Source organism: Haematobia irritans, chromosome 1 (genome assembly GCF_050003625.1).
Source record: "Haematobia irritans isolate KBUSLIRL chromosome 1, ASM5000362v1, whole genome shotgun sequence".
NCBI lineage: Eukaryota > Metazoa > Arthropoda > Insecta > Diptera > Muscidae > Haematobia > Haematobia irritans.
In genome coordinates this window covers 77510921-77533464 of record NC_134397.1, presented here as the reverse complement: position 1 = coordinate 77533464, position 22544 = coordinate 77510921, and the positions used below count along the sequence as shown (strand labels likewise).

Genomic DNA, 22544 nt, shown 5'->3' with positions numbered 1-22544 from the left:
TAAAGAGATATTTCCAAACGTGCATATTTTAAAAATTTTGGTCACTTTGCCAGTTACTCAGGGATGGAAAATACAATTTTTAAGAAAGTACAAAAAAGGTATTTTTTGATCGGAAAGGTACTTGTTACTAAATTTCAACAAAAATTTCACTTGAATATTATTGTCAAGAGACTGAATTTTAAAGAAAATAAAATTTTGACAAAATTTTCTATATAAATAAAATTTTGCAAACATTTTCTATAGAAATAAAATTTTCCATTCGTTTTGTTTTGTTATTGTTGGTTTTGATCTTTAAGCATTGTTGTTTTTTTGTTGCAGCTTCAAACCATACATTGACTAAACTACAAGTGTAGTTTAACCAACAGAGGAAAAGAATGTTTGTCAAATTTATTTGGGCAAAGACCTATAGACTGCAAGATGGTTTGATGGTTTCGGAATTACCACATTCCTTATCAGCATCCTCTATTTGCAGCAAAACTATCAACCAATTATCAGAATAAATTCAGGCAGTTCATTAAACCCAACAATGAACCACACTTAGCCGGCTTATGCCGAAATAATTTTGCAAAAAAATTCTATAGAAAAAAAATTTTGCAAAATTTTTTCTATAGAAATAAAATTTTGCAAAAAATTCCTATAGAAATAAAATTTTTACAAAATTTTCAATTGAAATAAAATTTTGACAAAATTTTCTATAAAAATAAAATTTTCGTTTTTTTTTTGTTATTGTTGGCTTCTCTTCAATCGTTATTGTTGTTTCTTTTTTTGATCTCAGCTTAAAGCCATGCATTGACTAAACTACAAGTGTAGCTTAACCAACAGAGGAAAATTATGCTTGTCAAATTTATTTGGGCAAAGCCCTATAGACTGCAAGATGGTTGGATGTACAGCTGTTTCGGAATTACCACATTCCTCATCAGCATCCTCTACTTGCAGCAAAACTATCAACCAATTATCAGAATAAATTCGGGTAATTCACTCAACCCAACGTGAACTACACTTGAACCTCCCGAAAAAGGGTTTGATAGTCGGCTACTGCCTAAACAAATTTGCCAGCATATCTCTTTTCCTTTGCCAAACTCAAATCATCGATTTGTATGTATTTGGCTGGGTTTGTTTTTGAGCGTGCTTCCTCTATCTTCATTCGTTTTTTTGTTATTGTTGGCTTCTCTTCAATCGTTATTGTTGTTTCTGTTTTTGATCTCAGCTTAAAGCCATGCATTGACTAAACTACAAGTGTAGCTTAACCAACAGAGGAAAAGTATGCTTGTCAAATTTATTTGGGCAAAGCCCTATAGACTGCAAGATGGTTGGATGTAAAAATTTTGCAAAAATTCTATATAGAAATAAAATGTTGACAACATTTTCTACCGAAATAAAAAATCGATAATATAGAATCGCATTCTTTTTTCGACTAAAACATTCTTGAAGTTCAATAAAATCCTGTTTTTGACTATGTCTTTTACAAAATCGAGATTTTCTTCCCACATGAACATGTCTGTTTTGCCATATTTGTAAAATACTATTAGCAAATAAGGTTGATAAAGACTTTCTCAAAATATTAAAATATTTTGTCAAAGCTATTGTACCATAAATCTGATATCGACTCAAAAATGTCTACACAAAAGGTACTAAATCATTCGCGGGGGTACTACGTTACTGACCGGGGTGAAAAAGTTTTGAAAAAAGTACTATAGTACTGCATTTTCCAACCCTGCAGTTACTACGTGCTCATCCGAACGTTCATTTTCAACAATGAAGAGATTCATGGCTGAACAAGAAGGTTAAATCATGGGGCCATATGATTACAATTTTTTTATTTCGACCAAATTTTAAAATGTCAAAATCATATGTTTATGGTGATTGCAGCTCTCCAAATGACACTGCATAGCAAATGCATCTCAAACAAACTCGCGCATTCATAGCTGGAGAATTGTTGACTTGAGTATCTTGATAACATATTCCAGACCCAAAATACCACGCACATCAGTTTTTAAACTGCATCATAAACTGTTTTTATTAATAGATGGCGAATATCCATTTGACTGATTTCCATTATTAACTTTGGTCTCATATCGGCGTTCCTCGGATGAATTATCCACTTCACAATAACTCATAGGTGACGCAATTAAATTTGAACCTTTATTTTTCTCTGGATTTGAATTATTTTTTTCAGGACAATTGAAAGAATAAATAATTGCCACTTTTACCAATGCCATACGATTCTTTTATCAGCTGATTTTGACTTCTTAAAATTGTAAACAACATATTGAAATTTGCTGTTTTTGTTATCGTGATTCAACCTCCTTATTCAGCCATGGAAGAGATTAAAGACGTATCTTAGAAATTCGACTAGCGAGAGTAGACTCAAAGGATTGGCATTAATGTCGGTTCATCGCCGAATAAATGTGCCGACTGAAGAAGTCATTGATTTATTTGCCGCCCAAAAAGCCCGTCGGTTCAATTTAATATTATAAAAATATTGTATACATACCTATGCATAATTAAAATTTTCTACACATGAGATTATATGAATATTTTTTTTAAGTTGAACCCCACCCGAATTAAAATCCTGGCTACGGCCTTGTATACTACGTTCGCCTAGACACAAAATCTCGCTATTTAGAACCAAAATCTCTTTACAAATCTCAAGTCTTCGGACTGGCAAAATAAGGAGATTTCGTAGATTTGAGGATTTAAACGCTGTTTGTAAATATATCAATACAAACACACAAACCCGTATGTGTACACGCCACACACATTCATCTGCAAAGAAAATTGCGGCAGGGTTGCAAAATGTTTGTAAAGAATCGATCGACAATTCGTTGATGACTAAATAATCCATAAAAATTAGACGGTCAGATAAACCCTACGACAGAGATTCGTCTATTTGTTGTGTGTTCGTTCAAGTTTTGCCCTTATGCTTAGTACTAAGTTCGTTTCTGCGAAAAATGAATATCTTCATCTATCTCTGTAAATAGGGTCTCAAACCCAGGGATGTTAACTTATTTATGCGAAATAATATGCCTGCCTATTTTTTCGTGCGAAAAATCCAGGGTTGTATAAATATATGTCTGAAAATACTCAAAACAAAGATTTCGCATTTATTCCGCGCAAATGCTTAGTACTAAGTTCGTTTCTGCGAAAGACGAATATCTTCATCTATCTCTGTAAATAGGGTCTCAAACCAAGGGATGTTAACTTATTTATGCGAAATAATATGCCTGCCAATTCTTTCGTGTGAAAAATCCAGGGTTGTATAAATATGTGCCTGAACATACTCAAAATAAAGATTTCGCATTTATTCCGCACTAACGTTTTTTAAATGGAGTATAACAGTTTTCCGCACGAAAACGTGATCTTAGTACTAGGCTTAACGTTTTTTATATGGTGTATAACAGTTTTTCGTGCGAAAACGTGATGTAAGTACTAGGCTTTACACTGCACGAACAAATATGATGACAACATGAAAAACTAAGAAGAAGCATAGACATAAGCAATGAATGTGTATGAAGAGTTATGGGTGAAGCTATTTTTACTGAAAAAATGGAAGAAAATAATAAAAATCCGGGTATATGTTGCAAAACAATGATTCCTGAAGTAATCCATATTTAATATATTACAAACTATTTGATGAATTTCAAAATACTTCTCGCCTAGTTTTCTATTGAATGGAAGTGGAATTTTTCTACGCTTTTGCCATAATTCTGGTTTAGATTTATATACTTCTTAAATGTCCAACCAGAATTGGCGATCTATCATTAAGTTCATTGCAGAAATGCCTGTTTTTAATGTAAAAATATTTCTTTTTGTTGTTGTAACAGTTTTTAATGTAGTTTCATCCATTTTGTACTATGCTTATGTAGTTCAACTAGTAACCAGATCAAGGAACTCTGCGACAAGGATGGGGTGTGTCCAGAGTGATCTGATGGTGAGACGGGTAGGCTTAGTTGGGCAAGCGAAAAGGTGACGAGTGTCATGTGGCCCTGATTACAGATGGGACACACGTCAGCCACGCTGCTATCAATCACTGATAAGTAGGAATTGAGGCGGCTGCACTTGCCTGATCTTAGTTGGGCCAAAACTACCCTGGCCTGCCGTGGGGGGTCTCTCTCCTCCGGTGCTATGGGCGGCGGTCGGACTCCGAGAACAGGATTAAACTTATAGCTTCTCACCACTTCAGCTACAGTATCCTCATGAATCCTGTTCAGACCTGTCTGGTATGCTGCCTGATCTAGAGGCTCTCATTTATAACGCTGGATCTCTATGTCCGCACCCCAATTGCTGCCGGCAAGCGACTTGAAGACCTTGTTACTACCACGGAGCTTATCACAAATTGCAGTGGCATGGACGGAAGACTTAAAACGGCTGTCGAATGTGACCCCGAGAATCTTGAGGTATTTGTGGTCGGAATTATTTCGCCATCGACTCTGACATGCAACTGCCTGCGCACTTCCGCCGTCCATGTAGTGAGTAGTGTGGCTGATGATTGGTGGGAGATATCCTCAAATTTCTTGCAGTGAAATAACTGGTAAGATCAGCGAGGTAGACCTTCAATCGATCGCAAATGTCATCAACAATGGGCCCGGATGCCATGATTGTACAATCGTCTGCATATGATACAATCTCGACGCCGTCAGGACGTGGTGGAATCGAGGAGAGGTAGAGATTAAACAGTGCCGGACATATCACCCCACCCTGGGGAACTCCCTGTTTAACTTCTTGTCCCTGAATTCCACGTACGACTGGGGTTCGCACAGGTAATTCAGAACACAACGCTTGGTTCCTGCCGGTAGGGACGTATTATCGATGTCCTCGAATAGTGTGGCATGGTTGACCGTATCGAATGTCTTCGATAGGTCAAGCGCCACGAGGACCGTCCTGTGACACGGCTTGGGCTGATTGAGTCCCATATTGATGTGTGCTGAAATGGTATGCAAGGCTGTCGTCGTGCTATGTACCTTACGGAATCCATGTTGATGGTGGGTAGCCGGAAAATTCTCCACAATGCTGGGGAGGAGTAGTGCCTCAAGTGTCTTGGCAACTGGCGAAAGAAGGGATATCGGGCTGTACGATTCACCTTTACTCGAGTCTTTGCCTGGCTTCAGTAGTGGAATCACCCTACCCATCTTCTAGACATCGCGTATAATGAGTGATTCTAAGGACAAATTGAGGAGTCTGATCAAGTACTCAACTCCCAGAATTCCCAGGAGCCTAGCGCCCTGGAAGGTTTCGCGCTGTTGATGACATTAGTAATTTCGGCTGTGGTAAATTGTGGTGTGTCATCGCCTCGGAGACCACGTATGCGACGAGTGTCCCTCCTTTTCGCTCTATCACTCTCGGGATGCTCGACAAACTGTCGGTTGAAAAATCGCATCTCTTCGGATCTGTCACCGTGGTGGGATTCGAGAGGGCTCTCACTGTGCGAACCTTTCGTAGCACATTGTATCCAATATCCAATAGCGTAGGCTGCAGGTGGAATTCAGCTTAGTTTCCTGGATCGCCTCGACCCTTATCCTTTTCCGATTCATAAAGTCCACTATTTCACTAATCTTACCTCGGAGCCCGTTGCAATTAAATTGCAAAAACGATGCACAATGAACTGGAACAACAATATTGGGTGTAAGCTGCTTCGGTCGAGAATATTGTAGCACGGGAGATGTCGGGGGTTGCATAGTCTGACGACCCACTGTTGCTGTCGTTGGCACAGCATCCTGCCACGTAGTCAGTATGACAATACTCCCTCAGCGATGTTAAGCCAGATCAGTTCCGGAAGTGCACCCACTCCAAGCACCGGTTACACCTCACCGAAACCGAACGGTTGTGGATCAGGATTCGGCAGACTGAACAGTACCATGGTCCGGGATTTTCCTCTATCCCGGCTCGGACCAACAGCAAACGGAGAAGGCTCCCCGAATGCACCTTTTCCAACACAAAAATATGGACGAAACAACACGTACACTGATGTGGCAGCCACTGGCCAATGGGTGGGATCCATTCGGTCAATCCGGTACGAAGAACCCGCGTCCGTGGAATTGTAAATTTGTTTTTGATGTTTGTCGAACATCCCCTTACACCTAATGATTTGTGCCACCCAACCAGAAAAAATCAAAGTTGTTTTGATTTTACGCCCACACATCCCCGCAACACGCGAATATGACATTATACTATCGGATTTGTCGGCGAAACGTGTTGTATCGCAGGGTTTATCCGACCGTATAAGATCCCCTTTATCGATCCCATAAACATGCAGCAGTATCGAATATGCCTTCGGACTTAACTTATAATGTGGCCAATATATGGGATATGTTCGACACGACCACTATCGTCCGGGTAAACTTATAGTCCTCTACCCACAATCAATCAGGATCGAGTTGCTACAATAATTTTGCAAAAAATTTGCCCAGAAAATATGAATGAAATGGAAATTTGATTGTAAAATTGGTTGTACAACTGATCTGATTGCCATTCACGTAACTTCAAATTGATTTTATAATGGATAATTGACCGCTGCCGGAGTCAAAAATTTCATACCAGCCGCCGCTGACAAAAATGGATCGGCTTCATTCTCTGTCGTCGTCGTTGTAGCCCGTTGGAGTTTGTGTTTTCGAGTTTTTCGGGAAATAATGGGGGTTTGCAGTCCTTGGACAAGGTTTAAACCCCTGTGTCCGTCCCGAGCAGTAGACCCGACTGCAACGAGGGCTGTCGTAGTCCCTTTCTTTGTCGTCTAGATTTCATCAAGATTTAACAGGAATATGTTTGCTCTCATGATATTTTTGATTATTTCACAAAAAGTAATCGCAAAAATAAACTGATTTTCAAATCGAAAGCCGAACAGTGTACCGGCCTTTAAAAAAATTATGCTGCTGAATTTTAGCATTTTTTAAACGTTTGTGCTTATTGGGAGAATTTATATTCTCCACTTGTTTCTTATGAAGCTTTGGCAACACGGGGTCAAAGCTAAAAAGTAACCATACCCCATACAGCACCAAATTGGAAAGAGTTGTCGTATCAGAAGACGTATGGTCACATTACTATGGGAATTTTAAGAGGATATGCCTGCAACTGTAACATGTTTGTGATTATACTCTAGAATATTTTTTGTATTTTATAATTAAATGCGTAAAAATTAACATCTCGTACTTCTATTAAAATACTGATATACCCAGGATACAAGTTATATATTGGGATTGTGACTGTAATAATCTGGCAACCTTCCTGGAAATTTTACAAAAACAATTTCTTTTTGTACACCCAAAAAGAAGAAACATCGTTGATTCATAAATAAACAATGGAAAAAAGTGGACAAAAATCAATATAGTCCATCTATTGGAACATCACCAAGCTCAATTTGTATTTGATGTCGTTGAGCGTATTTTCACTGTGCCTTCCGTGTGATACGATCTGTGTTCTACTAAACTACTACTTACTATCCCTTTTCCCTGTTAGTATACGTTTAATAATTAAAATGCCTTTATCGAAATGTTTTCCATGCCTTCAATTCAAAAACGAGGAAGTCATAAACAAACTAGACTATAGCAATACGGTACTCACCGAGGTTTTTCCCCTCGTTTGGCAACATGAGAGGACTTTGGAAGAACTATATTTGACATCCACGCGTATAAACAATCTACCACCACAACTATTCTACTGCCAGGGATTAAAAATCCTACATGCGAACAACAATAATATAGAGAACATACCAGACGCTGTGGGCACACTGCGGCAGCTGCAGCAATTGAATTTAAATCGCAACTACATCTCCAGTGTACCAGAAAGTATTAAGTCGTGCAAGAATTTAACCCACTTGGATCTGAGTTGTAATGTCCTACAACGTTTGCCAGATGCCATCACATCGTTGATATCATTGCAGGAGCTTTTATTGAATGAGACCTATATGGAATTCTTGCCAGCAAACTTTGGCCGTTTAGTGAATTTGCGAATTGTAGAGTTGAGGCTGAATAACTTGGTCTCCCTCCCCAAATCGATGCAACGTTTAACGAACCTGCAGCGTTTGGATATTGGAGGAAATGAATTCACTAAAATGCCTGATGTCATATTTGAGTTGAAACAATTACGTGAGTTCTGGTTTGATTTCAATCAAATACGTCTCATACCACCAATGGTGGGAAAACTTCGAGAGTTGCAGCACTTTGAAGCAAATGGAAATTTCATAAGCTCTCTGCCAAATGAGATTAGCAATTGGCACAATTTGGAGGTGATATCTATCTCTACCAATGACCTTACCACATTCCCTTTTAGCATAGGAATGCTAAAATCTCTTGTAACATTTAAGTGTGAAACCAACGAGCTCACCGAGTTACCTGACAGTATCTCAAACTTGGAGAACCTTGAGGAGCTGGTAATAAGCCATAACAAAGTCAAACGCTTGCCCAATACAATAGGAATGCTAAGGAAGTTAAGATACCTTTTTGCCGATGACAATGATCTTCGTCAGCTCCCGGAGGAAATATGCTCCTGCTCAAACTTGAGTGTTTTAAGTATAAGTCGAAATAAAATTTCAGAATTACCCAGTAACATTGGTCATTTGCGCCAATTAAAAGTTTTAAATATTGTACAGAATCACATAGCCACATTACCAGTTTCGGTATTTAGTTTGGTTAATTTGACATCATTATGGATAAGCACTAATCAAAGTCAACCATTGGTACCATTACAATATGTTGATGCTACAAAGAAAACGCATTTAACTTGTTTCATGTTGCCCCAAGTGGGCTCCAAACAAGCCAATAAGAATAATGAAGAAACCGACGAATTGTACAATAGCATAAGGCGGCAACCGGCTCACACGGCTCCGCCCAATAATTGTGTAAGCCCTACCAGACGGATATGTTTTGCCGAAGAAACAACAATACTCAATACGAATCAGACATTGCCTACAGCTAGCGAAGCCACTCGAAAGCCAAACAATTACAATGGCGATGAGGCCGCCCCTCAATCAATGCCAAGGCCAGTTTCGCCATCCCTTCTTCCTATGCCCTCAAATGCGTACAGTAATAGTAGTGGTAGTGGTACATCACAAACGAGAGACATTAACCTTGTACCTACAGGTCATAAGGATCTGGTGAGGTCGCCAACACCATATCCAAAGGAATTACGTCTTATGGCGAAATATCTTCGCCGCAATCAACAATACCAACAAGTTGTTAATACTGGAGAGCCCATTACAATGACTGAGGCCCAACAGGAAATTGAATTCGTCCCAAGTAGCCAATCTGCCACATACGTAACCAATTACGCCCTACACCACGCAGCCGGAGAAGGCACACAACATGTTTTTCAACCACATACATCCAATATCAATTGGCAGCAGTCTCTGAATGAGAACGAACATCGCAGTAGCGTGGCAGTGCCAAATGGAAATCTGTATTACGAAAATGGCTACAATATGGCCACTTTCAATGGGTCCATATACCAACAAGTACCACCATCTATACACTCACAAAACGAGTATTATTACCATCAACAACAAGAACCGACACAGTTACAATCTCAGAGCCCAGAACAGATTTACTATCATTCCAACATCATGCCAATGATGGAGAATTTAACATTAAGACCTTCCAACGGCAATGGTTTAGTGGATCCCCCGCCTTATCATATTGCCCGAAGTTTTACTAAGAAGACCCAAGAAGACTTGACAAACTATGAGGTAATACGTCAAAAGCAACATCAACAGCATACAAACATGACGACAGAAAATATTGACGTACATTCCCAAGATATATACCAAATGATACAATCGGTAAAAAAGGAAACGGACTATCAGAATAACTTAAAAACTGCACATATAACAAATAACGATAACCAAGTAATCTCACAGACTTCAACAAGCCAACAAACCAATAATCATAGCGATGAAACTCCAGATGGTGTAGGTCCAAACGCACATAGTGAAAATAATAATGCTTCAGCGAACACAACGCATGCCCCAATGGAGATTACAAATACTGCCAAAAGTAAGACACCTTGGCTTTTTGGAGTGCACAAAAATCCAACCGTTAAGCAGATCTCATTGAAATGGGAAATACAACGTGGATTCGATATAGATTCCATGCCCAATAAGGAAGGAATCTATGTCACATCCATCACTTCGGGCACCGAAGCTGCACGCCTTTTGTGTTTATATGATAAACTACTCGATGTAGATGGAAATGATTTTACAAGTATTAGCCTAAGCGAAGCACACCAAGTATTAAATAACACTGGAAATGTAATCAGCATTATGCTTTCACGTAGATAAATCCAAAGTTAGTATCCCCATTTCTTTATATCTTTATATATCGTCATACGTGAATTACTAGAGTAGCGATTAGTAGCTATTCATTAGCCATGGACAACAAATGCAGCATCTCTGCAATGCAATAAGAAGGCCAAACTATGGAAGTCGCCGCCTCTATCATTTAAATCATGTGCAAAAATAAGTCTGAAACACTTAGTGTTACAATGCAACAACAACAAGAATTAAATGAACAGAATTAATAAAAAAAAAACAATGAAATTAAATAACATGGAATATATGATTTGCTAATGAATGTAATTCGACATGATTTTGAGGTAAGAACTACAAGAAGAGAAATATGGGATTGGACTAGTTCGTTGCGATTCTTCTTGACTTAGGTGCTATATATCAATTGGGTGTAATAAAACGAAATCCACTATTTGTGAATGGCAATCAACGGGATGTAAATTTTTGGAAGTCTGCTTTCGATTAGTCTAAAATTTGGGAAATTCTACATTTTAGTATTTCTACAATTAAATGTTTCTCAATTCTGGTTTATTATTTTTAAATGCAAACAATTTTACTGTCATCAGGTTTACTGAGGGGAAATATCGTATTGGCCCACCCGGGCATGCTAATCATTACAACGAGATGGCTCCACAAGTGCAAAATATAAGTGATTTGGATTAAGATTGAAGCTTCCATTGCGGTATGATTAGCAAGTCCCCCTGGAATACAAATGGGTTCATATCCTTGCATACAAGATGTCATCGTTCAATTCCAGTTTCGGCTGAACACCGAAAGATTTTTCATTTAATCGCGTAAACTTTTTGGAGTGCTACATTCGTAAATGGTTATAAAAAGTGCTTGTATTCATTGGTGGAGCTAATAAATTTTCTCCACTGAAAAAAATGTCAAATTTCCGAAATGAAAAAATAGGTTTGATTAATTAGGTAGGCACTATCCCTTTTGGGAGTTAAACCCGCCCCCGAGGCACAGCGACATGTGTACACATAGTAATATTTTCCCTAAAGGTGGGTATTAAGTTCGAGTTTAGCCGCTAAATACGTCATTTTTTCACGATTACTTTTCTTTAACAATCCATTTTAAGGAATACAAACTTTGTGAACATTTGCTTTGGGCTTTTCCCCATCAAGTTATAATAAAATTTGCAACAAATATGTATAATTTCATGCATTTTTCTTACTGATTTAGTTCTCACTTTAGCGATTTTAGCGGTTAAACTCGAAATTAATACCCATCTTAAAGGTGAGTACTAACTTCGATATTTGGGAGCCACCGTGGTGCAATGGTTAGCATGCCCGCCTTGCATATACAAGGTCGTGGGTTCGATTCCTGCTTCGACCGAACACCAAAAAGTTTTTCAGCGGTGGATTATCCCACCTCAGTAATGCTGGTGACGTTTCTGAGGGTTTCAAAGCTTCTCTAAGTGGTTTCACTGCAATGTGGAACGCCGTTCGGACTCGGCTATAAAAAGGAGGTCCCTTGTCATTGAGCTTAACATGGAATCGGGCAGCACTCCGTGATAAGAGAGAAGTTCACCAATGTGATATCACAATGGACTGAATAGTTTAAGTGAGCCTGATACATCGGGCTGCCACCTAATCTAACCTAACTTCGATTTTGGTCGCTAAAATATATCTGTAAAAGCATTATAAAATTACAATTATTTTGACAAATTTTATTATAACTTGATGGAGAATGGTCCAAAGCAAAAATGGATACGTCTATTTAAACTCGGACTTAATACCCACCTTTAATGGTTAAGACAGATTTCATGAAATACACATATCAATTCTGTCGATTTTATTTTATTTATTTATTTTCCATTTATTTAAGCAATTCAAAGCCTTTAAAATGCCAATTTAACGAATTACAATATCTACTCTACTCTTTTAGTATATTTTCTATTGACTTTTCATTACATTAGCTTTTTGTGAAAGTTGAAATGAGCGGAAGCTTCATCGGATTTTTTAATGTTGCTGTTGTAACAGTTTATTTTGATTTTATCCATTTTATGTTATACGCTTTGGTACTTCAGCTTGTGGCCAGTTCGAGGAACTCTGCGACTGAGGTGGGGTGTGTCCAGAGGTGGTAAGTCGGGTTGGTTTAGCTGGGCAAGAGAAAAGATGACGCGTGTCTTGTGGCCCTTGATTGCAAATTGGACATACGTGAGCTACGCTGCTATCAATCACTGATAAGTAGGAATTGAGGCGGCTGCATTTGCCTGATCTTAATTGGGCTAAAACTACCCTAGTCTGCCGTGGGAGGTCTTTTTTTCTCCGGTACTATGGGCGGTGGTCGGAACAGGATTAACCTTGTAGCTTCTCACCGCTTTAGCTACAGTATCTTCATGAATCCTGACCAAACCTGCCTGGTACTCTGCTTGATCTTGAGGCTCTCCTTTGTAGCGTGATCGCACGGCGGCGAGTTCTTTGTACCGGATTGACCCGGTACAAAGCGGTTGCCACATTAGTGTAGGTGTTAAATTTTTTAATAGTTTTTTTTTTCATTTCTATACAGTTTATTTTTGTATAATCCTAATAAAAATACATCCTTCCAAATTTATTTTTTGGTAATCTTGATTTGCCCGAAATTCGCTTGATGTCCTTTAAGCTAACTAAATATACATGTTGACCATTGTCGTGGGATAATATTTAATACATCCCCTACATATAATAATCTCCAGCATTTACATATCTAAAATCGGCCAACATGCATCCAAACTGTGGTATCACAATGGACTTGTTAGCTTAAGTATGTCTGCAACAACAGATCTAGAGGTAACAATTTTAGGTAAAGCCCAATGAGTAATAAAAATCTGTTTTTTCTGATTTCAATTCAATATAGAATCGAATCAGAAATGCTCTATCATACATGCGATCAAATCGATTTTACTCATTCTCGTTTGTATTAATAAAGTGTAATAATTCTAATCCAAAAAGAATGCAAAAAACTGAAATCTAATATTGGATTACGCACATTTCACTATCTGTTCTCCTATCAAAATTCAACAAAAACAAAGCAAATATATTTACGATACGATTTATTGATATATGGTATATTTTTGAATAGCTCAACATGTTAAATTAAAATCAACTACATATACATAGATATTAAACAAAAGCATCTCAAGTTTTTACTTAATTTGAAAATGATATAAGGTTTTCTACTAATAGGGATCAATAACAAAGTGCGTAGTTCTTTAAGTGTTTTTGATTAAATATTGTTGTGGGAGGAATCGAGTCGAATGCACTCGATACATACATTTATTTTTTTTTCTTGTCAAACCCTTAACGTGTCATAGTGCTTATGATTGGCTTTGATATATACATGAAATAACATCATTTGTTATGTCTATTAATACCACATTTTAGTTGGGAAATTACGACTATGAGATATTGTTAACAACGATATATCTTTTAGACTTTAAAATGATTATGATTGCCTTTTTTAGCTGCAATTGGAAGTTTGTCGCCCTCCAAAAATGGATTTGGGCCTACTGCAGCCGGAGAGCCGAAACCAAAGTGCTTCTTTACTGGTGTATTTGAATTATCGATAGTGTTGTCACTTTGGAATTGATGCATTAAAAATTTCTCCATTGTTGAAGCCATCTCACTGTTGCTCGAACTAGAATCTTGGCCAGCACAATCAAACATATGTTCACTATCACAAGTACAATCTTGGGCTGCTTGATACTCTCGGCTAAACAAGGCGGTATTCTCAAATTCCGAAATACATCCGGCACTCTGGTCATATCCTTGGGGACAAGGATTCGGTGGATTGCAATAGGCTGGTAGTGTATCTGTTTTAATTAGACCAGGGAAATGATTTGGTGCTTCTCCCATTCCACCGGACACATACTGGTGTCCCCACAATGAACTATGTTGCATTAATTCTTGATCGCGTATGGAAGGATTTGGAGCACCTGGGAATATATTGCGATACTCGTAATCTTCGGGTACATTTTGACTTGAAGAGCGTGACACCAAATCCAAACTCTTTGGCAAATCAGAATCTATATCGAAATAATTATTAAGAGGGTCATTTTCCTTTTCCATGCGATTCAATAGTTCTGTAAGAAGGACATCGGCAAAAATGCTCTCCTTAGAAATTGTAGGAGCATATGCCAAAACTAACTGGCCAGCTGTCAGAACCACCAAAAGACTGATAATTTTTATAACCATATCCGCTCCTTTAAAATGTGGACAAAATAGATTAATAACAATTTTTAAATATCACGAACTCTTATAGTGTTTAAATCTAATGTTTTCTTCTTAACGACAAACATTTATATTCATTTTTACAATCTTACCGTTATTGATTTTCCGGGTTTTAAGAAACTTTGCCAACAAGTGTGTGTATTCAGTGGCAAAAATATGTTGCATACTTTAGGGAGTACCGAGTAATCATATACAAAAGCAACACAATTAAAATACGTTCAAAGGGATTCCTAATACATTCGTAGTAAAATCATTGCGGAATTGGACTTAAATTTGAACCGCCCAAAAAGCAAGAAATAGTATATGTAACATGAACGTCGCATAGAGGGTATTCGCATTCACGACAAGCATATTTTGTATTTCATGGTTATTTTAAAACGAGTCTTTTTCCTCATACTCAAATATATAGAAAATATAGGATGTGAATATCCCTAATTTGAAATTTGTTCTCAATGGACCCACACACATTCTTGAAATTATTGATAATATTAAATCTAGCATATTTCTGATTTCTGGACAAATGTTAATTTCTGGTTTTAGGCCGGTATTAAGTTGGTATTATCACAACAACCGAAAATAAACTTTTTCAGTTGTTTCTTTGGATCATTCCCTAACAAGTCATAATAAAATTTGGCAAAAACATATATAATTTTGTTCTGTTTTTAAAGATGTTATATTCATATTTTACTTTTATGCTTAGTACTAAGTTCGTTTCTGCGAAAAACGAATATCTTCATCCATCTCCCTAAATAGGGTCTCAAAGGCAGGGATATTAACTTATTTATGCGAAATAATATGCCTGCCTATTATTTCGTGCGAAAACCCTAGGGTTATATAAATATGTGTTTGAAAATGCTTAAAACAAAGATTTCGCATTTATTCCGCACTAACTTTTTTATATGGAGTATAACAGTTTTTCGCGCGAAAACGTGATCTTAGTACTAGGCTTAAAGGTGTGTACTATGTTCGGTTTTCGAGCTGAAAATCACTTTATTTTCGCGATTACTTTTCTAGAAATAATCAATATTATAAATGAAAACACACATATTCCTGTAAAGTCTTGGCGAAATCTAGAGGAACAAAAAATTGCACATCAATTGAGTTAATCTATCTGTTTTATATTGAACTGTTTTAATAAAGTAAAGGTAAGTACTATGTTCGCTTTTCGCGTTGAAATTTTCGCGGTTACTTTATTAAAACAGTTCAATATAAAGCAGATAAATTAACTAAATTGATGTGCAATTTCTTGTTCCTCTAGATTTCGGCTAGACTGTACAGAAATATGTCTGTTTTCATTTATAATTTTGATTATTTCAGGAAAAGTAATCGCGAAAATAAAGTGATTTTCAACTCGGAAATCGAACATAGTACACACCTTAACCGCGAAAATTTCAACGCGAAAAGCGAACGTAGTACCTACCTTAATGCTTAGTACTAAGTTCGTTCCTGTGAAAGACGAATATCTTCATCTATCTCCGCAAATAGGGTTTCAAACCCAGGAATGTTAACTTATTTATGCGAAAAAATATTTCGTGCGAAAAATCCAGGGTTGTATAAATATGTGTTTGAAAATCCCCAAAACAAAGATTTCGCATTTATCCCGCGCTAACGTTTTTTGTATGGAGTATAACAGTTTTTCGTGCGAAAACGTGATCTTAGTATTAAGGCCGGTACTCTGTTCGGTTTTCGCGTTGAAACTCCATACAAAACCAAAAAATGCGAAAAATTTGCGAAATTTTTTCCATTTGTGATACTTTGTTTTTTCGTGTTGAAAAACTGACGTTTATAGCACGGCGCCATTTGCAATGTGAATTAAGAAATAATTTATTTATTAAAAACTATTTGTGCGGGTTTATAAATCAAACACGGACCATATTTTTGTTCCGAAACTATACAAAGGATCAAAGGAATAGCAGATCAATTGCCCAAGGAAAAATAAAATGTTATTTTGTAAAACAAGCAACAACCACCAACTTAATCCAATATCGCTCCCTGTAAAATAGCGCTCCAAGCTACCTAAAAAAACGCCGCTTTCTATGTGCGAAATAATAGTTTCCATAAAAATTTTTCGCAAGAATGAACATAGTACCGGCCTTTAGGCTTAACGTTTTTTATATGGAGTATAAATGTTTTTCGAGCGAAAACGTGATCTTAGTACTAGGCTTTATTTAGAAATTTTCAAGCAAACCAAAAATGGATTTGACGCCTAGCGTCCACCGTCTTAGTTGTACTCAGACGGTATACCAATAACCTATATTCGTTCAACGATTACTTGTTGTATCTATTTAAACTTTATTTTTTTTCTGAGTGTAACCCAATGTTTTGACGACTAGGACAAACTTTTCGCAATTTTGCGCGCGTATTTATTTATTTATTATCTTTCTATTGATTTATACAAAGAATACATCATTACGTTAGTTTCGGTCATTACGATATTTAAGAGCAAAAATGGCAACCAGAGAGGGGAGTCAACCGCAAAATTGGAAGAGGCCAGATGAGGTATGAAATAAAAAGTGGCATTTGTTGTCTACGAGTTATAACTATTTTGTTTTTGTTTTAGCTCATGCGTTTGCAAAGATTAAAGCAAAAGAAGAAACAACTTGCAGCACGTTTTAATTCTAACAACAATAATAACAATGCTAAATATTCAGTCACAGAATCTGATAAAGCTTCCCTCCTGGAGGCAAAGATGGCACAGAAGAGAAAAAATCCATTTGCCAAGTGAGTAAATTTTTATTTAACGTCAAGTTGGGTCTTTACAAATAATCTTTATTTAGGTCCACAGAAAATGTCAAAAAGGCAAAAACCGACATAAAATTGGATGCGGAAGACCCCTTAATGGGTTTCATTAATTCTCCAGTCGTTCCCAAAAGCGAAACATTTGTTAAAGAAACCCCAACTCGTCCTCCTCCTGCAAAGTTAGTACTACAACCCTTCGATCCAAATTCATTTGCTAAATTGTTACAGCAAACTGTTGGTGTAGCTGATGATGAAGATGCAGATGTGGTCGAGCAGAATATAACCAAGCACTTGCCGATGGACTGGAGCATAAAAACTCGGGTGCGTTTCTTTTGTCGTTCTGAATTACCTGCCACACAATTGAAGACAAGTCAAATGGCTAGTGGCTTAACCAGTTTTGTTCGTTGCCTAGATACACAGAAAGAGGAGGAAAACGGTCTAGACATATCTCCTGCTACTCGATTCAATCAGGCTACGTACTATTGGCAACATCCGCATATTCCATGGATGACTCTGTTCCCAAGAAATGCTCGTGAGAATGCAGGCATTACAATAGGCGAAAAGGAAAGAAAAGCTCTAGCCGAAGATTGGGACTACAGTTTCAGGGGACTCTTTCAATTGCTCCGAGCTAGGCAATGTGCTTATTTTTATTTGTGCGCGAATGGGTTTACGGTTTTATTTAGAGCCGCCGGCACAGGAGGAAGGGCTGAAATACATGCCCTGATGTCTCCTTCCACAAGAGGAATGCGCCAAGCCTTACGTCAGGAGGGTATTGAATATAGCATGCCTTTAAAGAAAGATGGTCCAGGAGGTCTCAATAAATCTGTGGAAGGAGAAGATAGCAACAGTACATCACCTACAAACCGTAACCAAACCAAAGCGGAAACCAACAATGAGGAGGAAATATCCGAAAAGCTTATTGATGGGGACGAGGATGACGATGATGATGAAGAAGAAGGCGACGATTGGCTACAAAGTCTTGGAGTCGACGAAAAAGAAATTCGTAAAATACAAACAGCGCATCAGCGTAAGCTAAAAGCCCAAGAAATGACTGAGGATTTCAGTGACAACTCTTTGCTATTAATTGAGGGTGTCGAGTGCCAAGGTTTCTTTAGTTTTCTCTTGAATGCAAAAAGTACAATTAGCTCCGTAGGACGGTTAGCAGGAGTACCGCCAACGCTTTTGTCGCCGGTGGCGTTTCCCAAAGCCACAATGCAGCATATGCAGGCACGTTCCAGCAAAGTACGCATGGACGGTGTGGATTATTGTAGTATAGAGGTAAAAGGCACAATATTGCCTTCGTTTCTCCCATACGTTTGTCACTTGTTGGGAGAAACCAAAGATACATTCAGCGCCACGTTGGCATCGTCAATGAATACTTTGGCATTTAGTAAAGCCACGCATAAGTTGTTAATTGAAGATTCTGCTGGCCAGAATCAAGATATTAAAACTACAGATGAGGAACAAAATAAGGAAGACAATGCTGCGGGTCAAGTTTTTGGCAAAGAGAATCTCTCGGATTGTGGTCTGCAAGAGTATGTAGTAGAGAATATGTGTCGCACTGGAAATAAAGCTGTTACACTATTGGAACGTGTTTGCTACGATAGAGAATATGGTTATGCGTGGAGCTAATTTTTGCTTAAGGCATTTTGTTTCGTGAAATTTCAATGTTGGCAATAAATGTGCATCTATCCAAGACTGCTCTGTTACAAAAAAGATTTTTTCAAGTTTGGAATATTATTAATTGGCTGGTGATGGGGAGGATAGCAAACATTTTCCTCCGGCAAATTTTTCATTCGCAGTGAGTCTGAAAGTGTTTGCAGCGGGCTATGGGTCCTCAAGATTTCGTTACCATTTTGGGGTTTTAATTTTTCAAACTAGGCATTTCTTATGAGAGCACAATGTGAACAAATTGTTTGACTGCAAAATTATCAATGCACTTGTTACGGTTAGCAACAAATCCGTTCTGACTGAGCTTAAGAGTGATATGGTTTCAATGGGGACGTAGTGCCTGGAAAGATTCAGAATCGATTGCTGTCTCAAAGGAGAACAACGATTTATTGTCCAAACAATAGCTTGTGGAAGATGGCAAGGTTCGGAGGGTTCAACTGTGGTTCACTTTTGGGTTTAGTGAACTGCCTGAATTTATTCTGATAATTGGTTGATAGTTTTGCTGCAAGTAGAGGATGCTGATGAGGAATGTGGTAATTCCGAAACGTGCGTCCATCCAACCATCTTGCTTTGCCCAAATAAATTTGACAAACATTCTTTTCCTCTGTTGGTTAAGCTACACCTGTAGTCAATGCATGGTTTCAAGCTGAAATCAAAAACAACAACAATCAAAACGAATCTTTTTTAACATCATAGACGGAAATTGACACTCGTTGCGGAAGGCCCCGAAGACATTTAATTGCATGGAAGTTCCCGACTTGTACTATCACAATGGACTTAATAGTCTAAGTTAGCCTGAAATATGTTTGCCACCTAACCCGGTTTAATCGAAGACGTAAGTAAAAAATAACACACAATCCGGAAGTGCACGGCACAAAATTAAAATATTGCATTCGAAATAGATTCAAGAATTTCATACTTGTCCCGAGTTCCTTATAGTATTTTAAAGAAATATAAGTTACGCGTCATTTGCATTTCCCGAAGTGATAGGAATTTTGTACAAAATAGTTTTGTTTTATTTCAATTAAAACTAATCTTAAGCTCTACAACTTCTTCGTCTCCATGTAACTTTAGTGATCTACAATAATTAACTCATCTATACTCCAATCTTCGTACGAATGATCCGGAAGGAATCGCCTTATAATAATGGGAATTTTCTTTTGTTTCAGTTCTTTCATGGCGATTTGAAGTGGATCTGTTTCACCTTCCAGTTCGACCATTATAGGTGCACACATGGCAATTTGCAGTGCTCTTGTTCCCAAAACACGCGCTCTTTCGTATTTCGTCATATATTTTGTGGTGATCCGTTTTGATTTTGGAACACCACCACCTGCAGCTCCGGGTGCAATGATTTCAATGTTATCTACCTCCTCTTCTTGATTGATTTCATCGATATTATCCTCTTCGTCAACATCATCGAATTCATCTCCACCGACACTAAAATAATGAACGATTTTTGTTAGAAAGAACCAGAAAACGTGTCGTCAATTAACCGCATCAATATTTGTATGTTGCCAACAGCGGTAAGTATTACGTCTTTTACATTTAAAACTTACTCGTCATTGTCATAATCTCCATCATCCATTATTAAGTTTCAAATTAGTATTAAACTGATAAATAAAAAAAGTTTTAAAACAATTTCAACAACAAGCCAGAACGCGTTAAAATATGAATGTGAAATCGAGGAATATTTTAGTAATCGATAGAACAGTGAGTTATCGATTAATTTTAATCGATTTGTGAATACCATTTAAGGGACCGCACTAAACAATTACTTTTGCGATGCGCGCGTAATGAAAATTAATACGGCGTTCTCACCAAGCATGTTTTGGGGTTTGAAACTTTTTCCATTCAAAATCCCCTTACTGCAAATCAACGAAATTTCGTTATTTTGCCAGTCCGAATAGTTGAGATTTGTAATGAAATTTTAGTTCTAAATTCCGAGTGCCTAGTGCGAACGTAGCCGAAGCTTATACACCCTCCACCATGGATTGCGTAGAAACTTCTACTGAAGACTGTCATCTACAATCGAATAACTTGGGTTGCGGTAACACTTGCCGATGGCAAGGTATCTTAAAACTTCCTAACACCGTAGTATATACCACATAGTCCATACGTGGTATATATTAAACTAAATTATACGTATATAATTAAGTTTAAAGTTTCTATAGAAATAAAATTTTTTGTCAAAATTTTATTTCTAAAATTTTGACAACATTTTCTATAGAAGTAAAATTTGGAAAAAATTGTCTATAGAAATAAAATTTGGAAAAAAATTTCTATAGAATTAAAATTTTGACAAAATTTTCTACAGAAATAAAATTTTTACAAAATTTTCTATAGAAATAACATTTCGACAATGTTTTCTATAAAAATAAAATTTTGGTAGATTATTTTTGGCTCGAATAGCAACCATGATTATGAACCGATAAGGACCAATTTTTGTGTGATTGGGGATCGGCTATATATAACTATAGACCGATATGGACCAATTTTGGCATGGTTATTAGCGGCCTTATACTAACACCACGTTGCAAATTTCAACCAGATCGGGTGAATTTTGCTCCTCCAAGAGCCTCCGGAGATCAAATCTGGGGATCGATTTATATGGAGGCTATATATAATTATAGACCGATATGGACCAATTCTTGCATGGTTGTTAGAGACCATATACTTACACCACGTTCCAAATTTCAACCGGATCGGATGAAATTTGCTTCTCTTAGAGCAATCGCAAGCCAAATTTGGGGGTCCGGTTATATGGGGGCTATACGTAAAAGTGGACCGATATGGACCAATTTTTGCATGGTTTTTAGAGACCATATACTAACACCATGTACCAAATTTCAGACGGATCGGATGAATTTTGCTTCTCTTAGAGCAATCGCAAGCCAAATTTGGGGGTTCGTTTATATGGGGGCTATACGTAAAAGTGGACCGATATGGCCCATTTGCAATACCATCCGACATATATCAATAACAACTACTTGTGCCAAGTTTCAAGTCGATAGCTTGTTTCGTTCGGAAGTTAGCGTGATTTCAACAGACTGACGGACGGACGGACATGCTCAGATCGACTCAAAGTTTCACCACGACCCAGAATATATATACTTTATGGGGTCTTAGAGCAATATTTCGATGTGTTACAAACGGAATGACAAAGTTAATATACCCCCATCCTATGGTGGAGGGTATAAAAAGTGTGGTTCCACCAAGACAACGCACCGTGCCACAAGTCATTGAGAACGATGGAAAAATTCATGAATTGGGTTTCGAATTGCTTCCCCACGAACCGTATTCTCCAGATCTGGAGATCCCCACCCACCTCAAAAGGATGCTCGCAGGGAAAAAATTTGGCTGCAATGAAGAGGTGATCGCCGAAACTGAGGCCTATTTTGAGGCAAAACCGAAAAAGTACTACCAAAATGGTATAACAAAATTGGAAGGTTGTTATAATCGTTGTATCGCTCTTGAAGGGAACTATGTTGAATAATAAAAACGAATTTTAAGAAAAAAAATGGTTTTTCTTTGTCAGACCGGGGACTTATCAGCCAACCTGTTATCTAGTGTGTGGTTTAAGTTTCGATGGTTCAATGTTTGCCTAGTGTCGTTGCAACTCTTACAATCCTACCATCGGACTTTCGCCA

General features: G+C 37.6%; 4 protein-coding genes across 4 annotated transcripts; 2 read left to right on the top strand and 2 right to left on the bottom strand.

The window, feature by feature from the left end:
- Positions 1 to 7226: 7226 nt before the first annotated feature.
- On the top strand, positions 7227 to 10537 carry Lap1 (leucine rich repeat containing protein 7 lap1). The gene has a single exon (XM_075290892.1). It carries the CDS (start codon positions 7361 to 7363, stop codon positions 10262 to 10264), a length of 2904 nt encoding a protein of 967 aa, XP_075147007.1. The 5' UTR covers positions 7227 to 7360; the 3' UTR covers positions 10265 to 10537.
- Positions 10538 to 13293: 2756 nt separating this feature from the next.
- On the bottom strand, positions 13294 to 14723 carry 7B2 (Secretogranin_V domain-containing protein 7B2). Its single transcript, XM_075290891.1, has 2 exons — positions 14580 to 14723; positions 13294 to 14459 (listed from the first exon to the last, which is right to left on the bottom strand). The coding sequence occupies exons 1-2, from the start codon at positions 14650 to 14652 to the stop codon at positions 13687 to 13689; spliced, it is 846 nt and encodes a 281-aa protein (XP_075147006.1). The 5' UTR covers positions 14653 to 14723; the 3' UTR covers positions 13294 to 13686.
- Positions 14724 to 16788: 2065 nt separating this feature from the next.
- hd (humpty dumpty) lies at positions 16789 to 18961 on the top strand. Its single transcript, XM_075290889.1, has 3 exons — positions 16789 to 16986; positions 17048 to 17208; positions 17265 to 18961. Exons 1-3 carry the CDS (start codon positions 16936 to 16938, stop codon positions 18856 to 18858), a joined length of 1806 nt encoding a protein of 601 aa, XP_075147004.1. The 5' UTR covers positions 16789 to 16935; the 3' UTR covers positions 18859 to 18961.
- Positions 18962 to 19865: 904 nt separating this feature from the next.
- On the bottom strand, positions 19866 to 20593 carry Polr2F (RNA polymerase II subunit RpII18). The gene is made up of 2 exons (XM_075290890.1): positions 20454 to 20593; positions 19866 to 20334 (listed from the first exon to the last, which is right to left on the bottom strand). The coding sequence occupies exons 1-2, from the start codon at positions 20480 to 20482 to the stop codon at positions 19968 to 19970; spliced, it is 396 nt and encodes a 131-aa protein (XP_075147005.1). The 5' UTR covers positions 20483 to 20593; the 3' UTR covers positions 19866 to 19967.
- Positions 20594 to 22544: the final 1951 nt, after the last annotated feature.